General features: G+C 33.0%; 1 protein-coding gene across 2 annotated transcripts in view; it reads left to right on the top strand.

Moving 5' to 3' along the window:
* The window catches only part of LOC150095214 (serine/threonine-protein kinase Sgk2-like), a 279354-nt gene that overhangs the window by 167558 nt on the left and 98409 nt on the right, over window positions 1–13387 (top strand). For both annotated transcript variants that reach the window (XM_090410485.1, XM_090410484.1), the window contains exon 8: window positions 2113–2280. In XM_090410485.1, the coding sequence (XP_090266611.1) occupies window positions 2113–2280 (168 nt within the window). The remainder of the gene's footprint in view (window positions 1–2112; window positions 2281–13387) is intronic.

Here is a 13387-nt window from a genome sequence, read left to right on the forward strand (position 1 = left end):
CCATCCTGATGCTTTGTACTAACTATCTCAAAAAAAAAGTGCCTTCCCTGCGGGAAATCAAACCCCAGTCTCCTGCGAATGCGAAGACGAAGAATAAACTGCTGAAATGCAGGATTGAACCCAGAAACTTTAGACCAACCATCTAATGCTTTCCTAACTAAGCTATTTTGACTGATCATGTAACTTGGGAAAACCATAACGTCTTGGAGGTAAAGCATAATGAACTTTTAGCCTTTTTTTCCCTCCTTCATCCCAGAATGATCTTCATATAAGAAAGTGGTGAGTTTATTGATTTCTGATCGAGTTTGGTCTTTATGAATGCATCTGTAAGTAGCATCATTGCAAAGTAGAAGATTATAAGTTTTCTAAAGTAATTGTTCTAATCTTTTTTTCCATGGTTACAGGAAACTGTGCTTCTTTCATAAAAAAATATCCTTACTACCCACAGCTCTTCTAGGTATTTTTAATGTAGTCTCACTCTTTACAAATATCCCTCTGACTGATACAATTGAATTACTTCATAATGATTTTCATCCTGGTGTTGTAAATTTATTCGACTTTGTCATTAATTCAGGAAACTTTGGTTGTCACAATAAATTATAAAAGCAAATAGAAGGAAGAGTTATGGGGTCTCCTATTTCCTACTGTAGCCAGTTTCTTTATGGAACATTTTGAACAGCATATTCTCAGTTTTTTATGAAACATTGATTTGGCAGATATGTTGATGTTTTTGCTGTATAGAACGCATCTTTGTTTTTGAATTTCTTGAGAAAATGAATTCAGTAAACCTAAGAATTAAATTTTCCCTAGAAGGTAACAACAGTCTTCCTTTTCTGGACATTCTTTTACATCAACCCAATGGCAGTCTACAGTTCTCAGTATATAGAAAACCAACTCATACTGGCAAATACATTGATTCTAACTCACATCATCATCCTTGTCAGAAATATCATTTAGTCAAATCATATCTTTTATGAGTCTACAGAGCTCATAAAATATGTTCAAGCGATTCTCTTTTAACAATGAACTGTTTGTTATCAGAACAATCTTTATTTCTAATGGTTATAATACAAAAACTATTAATAAAATAATCAGTAATTATGACCGTCATCTTAACCTACCTCAACAAGTTTCCAGAATTTGTCTTGCATATGTGAAGACTTTCATAAAGAATAGCAAGATTCTTCCATCTCCTTCTGTCCAGTTCATTAACTAAATACCTTCCTTATCTCTCTCTCTAAAAGATAAATATAGGAGGAGAACATATTAGTCTGTGATCAGGGAAACACCACTATTCTTTTAATGTTCAACTGTTCCACAATTTTTTTTTTTTTTTAATATGGGCTTGTTTTCGATAGCACATACTATATAATATCACGTGCTTTCAATTTAATAGTTATACCTTTCTTTTTTATATCTTCCTGTAGTGTATTGAAAATGGCTATGAAACATGGCTGAAAATTCTACAAATAAACAATTTTACAAGACTTCCGTAATTATTTAGCATTATATATGTCTTCTACTTCGTCTTGATTTTTAAATCTAACCTACTGGAGGTTGACCAGTGAGCCTCTTATGCGCAAGTCCATATTCAAAAAAATAGTGGAACAGTTGACCATTGAATTTAACCATTGAGAGAATAGTGGTGTTTTCCTGACCACAGGCTAATATGTTCTCTCCATATAGTCCTGTAAAATAGGCACCCAATCAAAATACCCTTACTTACACCTAATCATCAACAACTTATGTCAATAGATTCAATCTGAGAGACATCATTTGACAAAGACTGGGAGTAAAAGTTTCTTTCTGAATTCATTGGATTTAAATAGAACATCTCTGGGATTACACGAATCAACAGATCTAACATTTGAATCCTTCATTTTAAACATACAAAAACTTATATTATATATATCTAATATGTTTCATATGTTAATTACAATTATGGTTAGGTTGAATAGTGTGGTCAGGGCCATTCTTAGATCATGATTACACGGTATTGAGGTTTGTGTGGTTACATTTTTTTCTAATATATAGTGCTGTCTTAATTTATTTCAACATAGTGTATGTAATTTATATAAATTTTAAATTATGTGTTTCTAAATTTCTGTATAGGTATTAAATAAAGAAATGATAATAAAACGTAATGAGAAGAATCACGTGATGAGTGAACGCAATGTACTGTTGAAAAACTTGCATCATCCTTTTCTTGTTGGCCTACATTACTCATTTCAAACACCAGACAAGTTGTACTTTGTACTGGATTTTGTCAATGGTGGAGAGGTAAGTTTGTTTTAATTAAAGGCCTCAAGCAAAACTTATTTAAACTGTTCATTATTTGATATAGAATAAAAGATAAAAACAATTGATAACAATAAATTAAAATGTAAGTGTTACCATTAGAATGAAAATATTAGTTTACTGTCATTTGTCAACTGAGCAGCAGAAAGCAGTTTTGCTTTCCCTTGAACTTTATATGGATTTGATATGAATTTGGGAATAATAGTCAGCACTGATTTTACTGATTAAGATCAGAGAAATGCTTGGGCATTAGAACATAAAGCAGATTTGTAATCCTGAACAAACATGTTAATCTTTCTAAACTAAACGTTTCTCTGGCTGTCTCTCCTTCTCAGTTTACCGCAAACCTACACGCACAGGCCAATACATACACAAAAATTCTTACCACCACCCAACATAAAAACTAGGTGTCATAAGCACCCTTAAACACAGAGCTCTAACAATTTGTTCTAATGAACAAGCTCTAAACCAGGAATACAAGATCATCAACCAAACATTTATAAAAAATGGATACAGTAAAAAAACTATTCACAAGATCCTCCATAAAGATACCGTATTTTCCGGTATATGAGATGCACTTTTTTACCTTAAAAATTCATCTTAAAAATGGGGTGCGTCTTATATAATGAAGGTAAAGATTGTTTCCTCCTTTCAAAGTCATATGCACTCCCTTTTATGTTCCAAAATCTTTGTAGGCAGTTAATGGTGCAATCAAATTGATGCGTGACCTTCACGTGACTTCTAGCGCGTCATTGGCTAAGAATGGGGAGTCCCTATTCAAGTTTCATAATATCTTATCCGAGTAATCAGTTACCGATGTTTATCAGTATTGAGTTGACGTGCTGAGATATTTTGTGTTCAGTTTGATATTTCCCTGTAGATTTTAGTGATGGAAAAAAACAGGCGACATTCATATACTTCAAGATACAAATTGCAGATTGTAAAATATGCAGAAGAACATGGGAATAGGGAAGCTGAAAGACATTTTGGACCTCTGCCTACAGAAAAAATGATTAGAACTTGGCATGGTCAGAAGGAGATTTTGTATAATTCGCATAATAAAAAGCGCACTGAACGTGGAAAAATTGTGAAGTGGCCAGAACTAGAGACCAAAGTTTTGAATTGGGTGCAAGAAAATTGGCAAAATGGCATTGCCATTTCAACAAAAATGATTCGTACACATGCAGTCAAAGTAGCCTGGGAGTGTTTTTTCCAGAAAATTGTATTAAATTTCTTGGGTGCATTTTATACATAGAAGCATCTTATACACCGGAAAATACGGTACCAGTAAGAACAAAAAAAAAAAAAAAAGATTTCAGGGATGCTATTGCCATTTTTTATGTTAGAGGCATTTTTGAAAAAATAGACAGAACACTATGCAAATACAACATTAAAACCACCTTTAAACCCCAAATAAGTTGAGACACCTACTCAGTTCTTCTAAAGATCCTCTTCCACACCTAGCCCACCCAGGGGTATACAAAATACGAGGCACGTGTAACATACCATACATAGGGGGGAAACAGGCCGAACTATCCCAATCAGACAAGATGAACACAAACGACACATTAAATACCACCATTTTGGAAAAACCGGCCTTTCTGACCACGCACTCTGAACATACCACAGAATTGATTGGGAAAAATACCAAGTCCTTACACTGCACCAAAACCTGGTTTGAGAGAAAATTTAAAGTCATGTGAAATACTCAAACACAACCCAAATCTCAACAAAAACGATGGCATAACCATTTCAAGAATGTGGAGGAGGACCCATCTACAACCTGTATAACAGCCTAAACAAGCCATAGAAAAGATCCCACTACAAGAAGACAACCTGGTGAAGTGTTTGTAACATTCAACAGCAACTGAAAGAAATCATATTATAACAATCAGAACTGTACAAATCCAGAAGAATATTAATACATGAGGACTTTAGCAGTTTATTGTAGTTGTATTTATTTATTTATATATATATTTTTTTTTATTTATATATTTTTATTTTTTTAATTTTTTTTTTTTTAATTACTAGAGGTGTCAGGCTAGGGAAAAGGATTAATTAACTACGTAGATTTAGTTTACCGGTATACAGAGCTAGAGCATGTAGCTTGGTTCCTTATGCACTTGTATCCTTCCGATGATGACCGCGATACAGGGGTCGAAACGTCAAGTTTTATTTTATTAGTAATTAATAAAATAATCTGTTCAACATGTGTGTTTTTGTGTCCCTAAATTTATAAATATGAATTTCCAAGTTTTATCCATGAAAGGTTGATAACCTACAACAAATTAATATTTAATTAGCACCGAAGGATAAAGCACAGGTTATGCTCAGAAGATTTTTTTTTCGTACCACCTCATCCTTTCAGTTAATGAGAGTTCTTTATATATATATATATATATATATATATATATATATATATATATTATGACACACAAGGGATGCTCTGAAAGTAATATCTCCTATTTTTTTTTTAGAAAACATAATTTATTTATGGACTACTCTTTCATCTTTCATAAGCATGTTGACCATAAAAGTTTTTGCTGTGAGTTTGGAGTATTCAGTGAAAGCTTGTTTTGTCATCCACAAAATGATTTCCTTGGGATGCATCCAGAGAACCAGATGGTAGTTGGAGGGCCCACATCCATGCTACGGGTAGGATGGGGATAATCTATAGCCAAATTTGCAGTTACATCCATTGCAGACAAACTGATTGCGAGCTTGAGCATTGTCATGAAGGACGTCATTCATGTTTCTGGTTGGCTGAACTTTACAGATGTGTTTCTTCAGGTTCTGTTGCTCTATTGTCTGCATTTATCATTTTGAATTGATTGTAATGTTTCTCTCCAAAAAAATGGTTCCTTCTTGTGAATTTTTTTAAGAGAGACACATTATCAATATCGGCGAGATTTAGAGATTCGGTGGAACTGGGGACAGTAGTACTCTCTATTTGCACCATAGATGAACTAGACTGCTACTGTCCACTTAGTGATGTGTAAAGCTTTATACTGCACTTGAATTGAAAAAAAAAAAAAAAAAAATGGGAGGCATTATTTTCCTAGCGTCCCCATTTGAGCACTGCAAAGTTTGTTGAATAAGGAAGAGGAATGGAGTGTACTGTCATCAGCAAAGCTATTAATGAGATTCAAAGTCAGTGAGAGATCATTTACATACAGGAGAAAGAGAACAAGTGAAAGTTTAGGATACTCCTGCACTGGTGAAGAAATCTTAGGAGACCATCTGCCATTGACATGTAGTGAGCACCAGTTAAAAAAAAAAACTGGTAACCCAGTTGTAATGGGTAGAAGACAGGACATAAGGTAGTTTGCTGAACAGGCAAACTGCCAAGTGTTTCTCCAGGCCTTTTCATGGTTTGTGTACAGATGGGTTTTAAGACCAGCTGCCAACTGTAGATCAATAGTGTCAGAATTCATATTGGTTGTCACAAATTAGTAGGCATTGGTTGTGAAGAAGTTGGCTGTTGCTGATCTTCTTCATGATTTTTGAGAGAACTGAAGTGAAAGCAATTGGATAGTAATTTGTTAGCTTACATTTGACTATTTTTGGAATGGTTTAATATAGGCTTGTTTCCATTCTGAAGGCTAGGTGCTAGTCAAATAAACTAGATTGCATATGGCAATACAGGTTAGATGTTAGTTCTGGATCACAAGTTTTTAGCATAACACAAGGGATACCATTGGGACCGGATTTGACTTGTTGATGTCCAAGTTATTCGAGGTTCTTCTGATTTGTTTTTTCTGATTAAACATTAATGTACGGAATCAACAGTTCTTTATAAAGTATATGATGGTGCTTTGGTCATCTGTGTGAAAGTTAGGGAAGAAGAAGAAGAATGATGTAACTAATCAGCCTTGTTTTTGGAGGATTACAATTGTGTTATTTGGATACGAGAGTGATAGAAACGCGGATGGACTAAAGTTGCCCCTAGTGACTTGGCGAGGGACAAGAAAATTCATCTGCCATTTAGACTTAGAAGTTTGCAACATTTTGCCCTTCCAAAATTGGATTTACATTTCTTGATTATTGATGTTTTTTTTCAGTTCTTGCAAACTGTAATGTCAGTTGAGTTCAATAATGGAGTTTTGCTCTTGAGCCTTTTGCATATTCTGAAAGTTTTCTTGGACTTCCGTGACAAACTTGTTGGAAAACCATGAAATGGATCAAGGATTTTGAGTGGAATGAGGGATGAAATTCTACATTCAAGTAAGAATGTATTATGAACTATGCTTCTAGGACAACTACTCCCCGGATATTAAACCCCCCATCGATAACCTCCTGTTTAAAAAAAAAAACCATATAAACCCTCCCCGGACATTAACCCCTGTGCAAAAAAACCCAGACAATGAACTGTCGTGACGTTCTATTTTCATGTAATGTTCTAAATCCGCCATCTTGGTTCAAGTTACTGTTATCAATATAACACTTAATCGCAAATTGATCACCGATCCAAAAGTAGAGAAATTTATAATTATACTGCGCCACCCTATTTTTAGATTAGTCTATATAAAATAGTAGGATCAATTCTTAATTAAGTTAGCAGTCTTCTCATTAGGCCGAATTATTTACTATTCTACTTGGGGCACCCGCAAGATTCGAATTTTTTATGAACGGTGCAATAAAAGGGAATTCAGGCAAACACAATATTTAGATTAACAAAATAAAACATTTAATATATGATATATAACAAATACAAGAATTCTACTTTTAAATGAAACAATACAAATAACTTGATACATCTTGCTAAGTCACTCATTCCAATTCAATGTTCTAAACTTTAATATACAATTCACTGCTTCAATAACACAAGCTTTCTTAACTCAAGTTAGTAAAACGAAACTTCTTATTTAAACAGTCTCCAAATATCTATCAGCTGTATTTAATGTTTAAAATTCACAGGAAGCACTAATATTCCAAGCAGTCTTATTTCGGACTTTAAACTTCGAAGATATGTTAACGTTAGAATAAACAAACAAGTATGACTACTCTTACCAGATACAATCTTCAATACATCAATTAATTGTGAGCACACCTATGAATTAACTTATTTACGTTAGCGGAACACATTAATAAAAATTCTCCAACGATTTAACTGAACTACTGTTAATCGCGCTTCACTAATCTAAAAGAAGTACATCAATAAGGCACTGATATCTTTCCTTGTTTACTTTTCTGAAACTAGTTAAATTCATTATATTCTTCTCAGGGCAACACAGAATTAAGAGGTAATTCTAGACTAACTGGAACTAATCAGAATTTTTCATTGAATGTCCAGTTCTTTATTTATCCGATTACGACATCAATTTTCCTCTATAACAACAGCTGATTTCACTTGCAGCTAAGTATATGATTCACTATGTTTTGGCTCACTTCTAAACACTATTCTCATGAATTTCTGCCCTAGAGAACTTATAATTTTCTTCCACTTCTTTTGCTTGTATCCTACCTTCCTTTCCGCTCCGCAAAAACTTCCTCTCTTCTCTCTAATTAATAATCTTCCCTTATTTCTTTTCCAACCCTTTCAGTCCGAAGGTCACGCTGTATTCGACTCGTGCTTGTTTATTTCATGCGTCTCCATGCCAACGCATGAACGTAAACATTTCGCTAATGTAACACAACGCTCTACTCTTACATAAGTGATTACATAACGTTAAATTTTCACAAATAAGAATAAACAGAATATTTGAGCTACTTAATCAGCGCTCTTTCATTACGTATACAATTATTTATAATACACTTTTCGTTACTTTACATATATATTTAGTTATCATAAATTTCTACACATATTATTATTTAATAAATTAATAGTAGGTTAAGTTTAGAATAAATATTTAAATAGTAATCCTTAATTAAGGAACAATAAATAATCTTTATACAAATTATGATTAATACATAATATGCAATGTTAAATGTGAATAAAAAAAAATAAATTACACAACATAGTTTCATTCACAATTTAACAGAACCCTCCCATTTGAAATATCAGTACATGAAATTAAATATGAAACAAAAAAAAAAAAAAAGAAATTTTAAAAAAAAGTTTTAAAGTTGCAATAACAAAAAAATAAATAGAATGCAAAATAACAATTTAATCGTCTTCGGGTGTTAGCTTTGATTGCACAATCAAAGGGATTGATCACATTTCTAGGATCAGGTAATTTTGTTAATAATATTTACCTGTAATTTCTTTAATCCGAATTATATGTTAAAACAAGACTAATTTTTCCTAAAATTTTAACTTATGACCATCATGAAGAGATTTACATTAAGATCATAGGATTAGGAATCTCTGCCAACAAATAATTTTCAATCTGTTTCGTCTTATTACTGTAAATTTGTAAATATTTTGGTTAAATATTTGTATGTAAATAAGTAACTTACATTTATATTTTTGACTATCCATGATGGAATTTCTAAAATCGAATAAAGGAAAGGAGAAAGTGATTTCTGAAGGTTATGTGTATTAAAAAAAAAAAATTGACAAATGGTGTTGTATCATTTCAGTGTGAAAGAAGGCTCAACAAGAGCAAATGTAAAGCTAAAATTAAACTCCGTGGAGAAGAGCTTATATGACGGTTAAACAATCATTCTCATGGTCCAGATCCAGCTCAACGAGAGGGTCTCAAAGTAGTTAAACAAATTAAAAGACTGGCAGAAGAAACTGAAGAAGCATCACAGCAAATTATGACCCAATCTCTTTCAACAATAAGTGAAGATGCAAAAGTCAAGTTGCCAACAATTCATCATTTACGTCGCAATGTCAGATATCACCGTCAAGCTGTTAATAATCCATTACCTGTTCCATCTAATGTTGGTGAAATCGATATTCCAGATCGTTACAAAGTTACACATGATGGCCAAGATTTTCTTCTGTTTGATTTCGGTTCAGATAATAGCAACAGAATGTTAATCTTTGGAACATGTGACAATCTCAGACTCTTGGAAAACAACATCATACTGGTTTCTGGATGGGACTTTCAAAACTGCTCCTGCACTTTTTTTTTCTAACTGTATACCATTCATGCACTAGTTAATGGACAAACCATTCAATGTGTTTATGAATTATTGCAAAACAAAACTCAGGATACATATATTAAACGGTTTGAGACATTTACTATGCTGAATTTCAGTTTGAAGCCAATCAGCATCATGATTGATTTTGAATTGGCAGTTATAAACAGTTTAGAAAGAAGTTTCCCAGACAGTAAAATTAAAGGATGTTTCTTTCATCTAAGTCATCTACCGGATGAATTAGATGAAATTGACTTACAGTAGATTTCATTTCTTTCATCTACCGGACAGTTCAACAGAATGGTTTGCAACAACGTTACCAAGAAGATTCCGACTTCGCACTGAAATTAAGAAAGATGCCAGCTCTTGTATTTGTTCTGACAGATGAAGTTGTCGGTGCTTTTGAAGAATTGTTTGAATTTTGACCTCCAAAAACTTACCAGTCGTAGATTATTTAGAAGATTCTTACATTGGAAGACCACAATGCCATGGACGACGGCAACCAACTTATGCCATCAATATGTGGAATATATATCAACGATCCGAAGATGAATTACCAAAAACAAATAATTCAGTAGAAGGATGGCACAGAAGTTTCCAATCCCACCATTTGAAAATTTATTGGATTTCTCCAAAGAGAATAAGCATTACAACAAGTTTACTGCACTCAAATGTTGGCTGGTCATCCATCACAAACTCCGAGAAAGAAGTATGTTGATTCAATGCATGGATTCTTACCATAGTTTGCAGCTACCATGATCACAGCATTATGAACTATATATGTGGGATAGCACACAACCTTTCTAAGTATTAATGCGTAATTAATATTAAACTATATTTCTATTAATATTTATTAATATTAAACTACCACTAGTTTCTACAACTGAAAATTTGAAAGAGGATGTTAAGACAAATGCTTTTAGTTGGATAATATGCTTGGCTCTGCAATAAACCTATTTTTCTTGCATACATGCAGCATAGTGTCTGTGGGAGGGGGAGTGTTTTTCATTATGAGGTGTCATTCCACTTGTCTCTAGTTATATCGATTGTTTCTAAATATAGTACATAGCTGTAAATGTCTCTACTGTATTTAGTGATACAATGAAACTACTTGTTTTACTTGATTCTGCAGTATAGTGTCTATTGTGGATGCAATGTTTTTCACATTACAGGGACATTTATTTTCATTCTAGTCTTTGGAAAGAACAGATGTAGTAAGTAAAAATTCATCTATTCCTGAATAAAAATGAATCCTTCTCTGTATTATAAAAAGTGTACTGCATCCATTGATCTCCAACAAAATACTAGAATATGCAAGATATCCATTGTTGATAAGGCAGAAGACCTGCTCACAAAGGTAGGGGGGGAGTTATGAAATGAATGTAAAATTTGTGATAGGGTGGATTATTCCAATCATGATGATCAGAAATTATTTATGTATAAATATTACTAGGTAAAAAGTGTATACTGATAAATATTACTAGGTAAAAAGTGTGTACTGATCATAGATAAACAAAAATTCTTAGAAAACCAAGTAAAATATAAATAAAAGATTGGAGATAAACATCATTCATTGTGTGGGCTGCAGCAAGATAAGTAAATTTTATATTTAAATATGTGCCGATATTGTCTAAATTATAGATTAAGTATTACTGAGATATTTCAATTTGGAACGTGATGTTAGGATAAATTTCTTAGGCAATATCTTCATAACTTCATTGTTTTTGTTATATAAAACAGCAAGAGTGAATGACAGCAAGAAAAGGACGCAAGATTCAAAAGGAGTTGGTGAAGATGAGGCGAATGCGGAGTGAAATGGAGAGAACTAAAGATATGTAAGGAAGAGCAAAGAAAAAGAAAACATGATGTCTGTGTGAAAAAGTTAACAAAACACTCACAAGTAAATACCAGGTATTGTATAAACAAATTGGAAAAGGGTGATCATTATGAGTGATTTTAATCACAGCAATATAGATTGGGATGACAAGATAGCACCCGGAAGTAAAGAAAATGAGCTTTTGATGGACAACTACCCCAGGCAATATGCAACAGAGGACACACAAGGATTGAGGATCTTGAATTTAATCATCTCATCAGAGGATGTTATTATAAATGAGATGTTAAATCTCCCTCCAGTTGGTGAGAGTGACCTGGTTAGATGCCAACCATGTGAAGACTTCTGTGAAGAAGGGGTATATGTGGGACTACAGGACTGGTGATTATGAGAAGCTCAGGAGACAGTTTGAAGCTGTAGCATGAAATGAGAAGTTGAGTGGAAAGGAGATCAATGCTTCTTGGGTGATATTCAAGAACTATCTAGTAGAAGCAATGACTAAACATATTCCAAACATCAGAAAGTTAAATAAGGTAGGTGTGAAAGGATGAATGAAGAATTAAGCAAGCAATACAGAGAAAAAAGGCATTATGGAGGCAGCATAAGAGGAATGCTAATAATCAGTTCCGTGAGTAATACGAAGAACAGACAAGGTGGATAACTCGGTTGGTAAGGGTAACAAACATTCAGTATGAACAGCATTATCTAATCATCATCATCATCAAATTCCTGACATGTACCCTCAAGGGGTGTACAGGATATGATAGTACTACATGAAAAATTTACATAATTACTAACTTCCTATCTACAATATTCCTCCAAATCAGTCTGTTACTTGTCAAGACTCCAACATTATCAGATCTTATATTTCTATCGTCTAAGGCAGTGGTCTCCAAAGTGTGGTACCCCAGGGGGTATGTGAGTTGATATGTGGGGGTACGTCAAAAAAAGTTTTATATTGATAGGAAAAAAATTAAGTAATTAATTAAAGATAAAGAATATTACTTTCTTTCATCAATTAAACATATATCTAATATAGACAAAGAGGTTATAAAGATCCTGTAAACTTAAATTTGAGAGTAGCGCACATTAGGCGGTTTTGCACACATAATCGTTCGTGGCAAAGCTGTCATGTTTTTTAAAACTAGGGAGTAAATCTCTTACTTCTTATCATTGCCATTGTTTGTAGAGCATCCTAGTGTTGACAAACCCAACCAGAGAAGGAAAATTGCTTAGTTATCCTGCTAATCTACAGATGACACCACAGTTGTATTAATTATTTGACTATTAGTAGTAAGTTTAATGATTTTTTAGTATATATTGTTTCTGTGCAATTCCAACGCCTTTTTGTGCTTACTTTTACGTTTTACACTAGAAATAGTGAATTAATATTATCAAAATTGCTTACATTTTTTAAAAGTGTTTAATATCAATAGTAAATGAATTATATTTAAATTTTACAAATTAACCCTCACAAAATGGATAAATGGTTAAAAAAAATTTCCTCCAAAGAAACTGCGAATTGAAGATAATTACGATAGTACTTCTACATCAGACAAACAACAAGGAAAAGATGGGATTGATTCTTCTATTCAAACAAGTTCGTTATCAGTCAAATTAAGTGATAAAAACATTAATCTGAAACTTAACAAAACCTTGCCCAAGAAAATTTGAAATTATCAAGAAGACTACTTGAAATGGGGATTTACATCAACAATAGTCAACAATGAACCTCCTCCTACATGCGTATTGTGTCATGAGACGCTATGTAATGGAAATATGAAACCATTATTATTAGTAAGATACTTAAAAACTAAACATCCTGAACATGAACCCAAATCTTTACAATTCTTTGAATGATGTTTGAAGACATGTAATTCTCAATCCAACAACTTAAAAAAATTCACTAAAATTAACGATAAATATTTGGAGGCATCTCTTGAGGTTGCATTCTTAATTGCAAAAGACCAAAAGCCACACACCATTGGGGAAACACTTGTACTTCCAACCACCATAAAAATGGTAGAAATAATCCATGGAAAAGAATATGCAGATAAACTAAAATGTATTCCCTTATCAGCAAATACTATTGGTAGATGTATAGAAATCATTGCAGATAATTTAAAGAAGCAACTATTAAAACAAATGACTCAATGTGGGAAATTTGCTACACAGCTTGATGAAAGCACAGATGTTGCCAACATGTCTCAGTTATTGGTATTTACT

Source organism: Typopeltis vanoorti, chromosome 20 (assembly GCF_054136105.1).
Source record: "Typopeltis vanoorti isolate ZY-2024b chromosome 20, IOZ_Tvanoo_1.0, whole genome shotgun sequence".
Taxonomy (NCBI): Eukaryota; Metazoa; Arthropoda; class Arachnida; order Uropygi; family Thelyphonidae; genus Typopeltis; species Typopeltis vanoorti.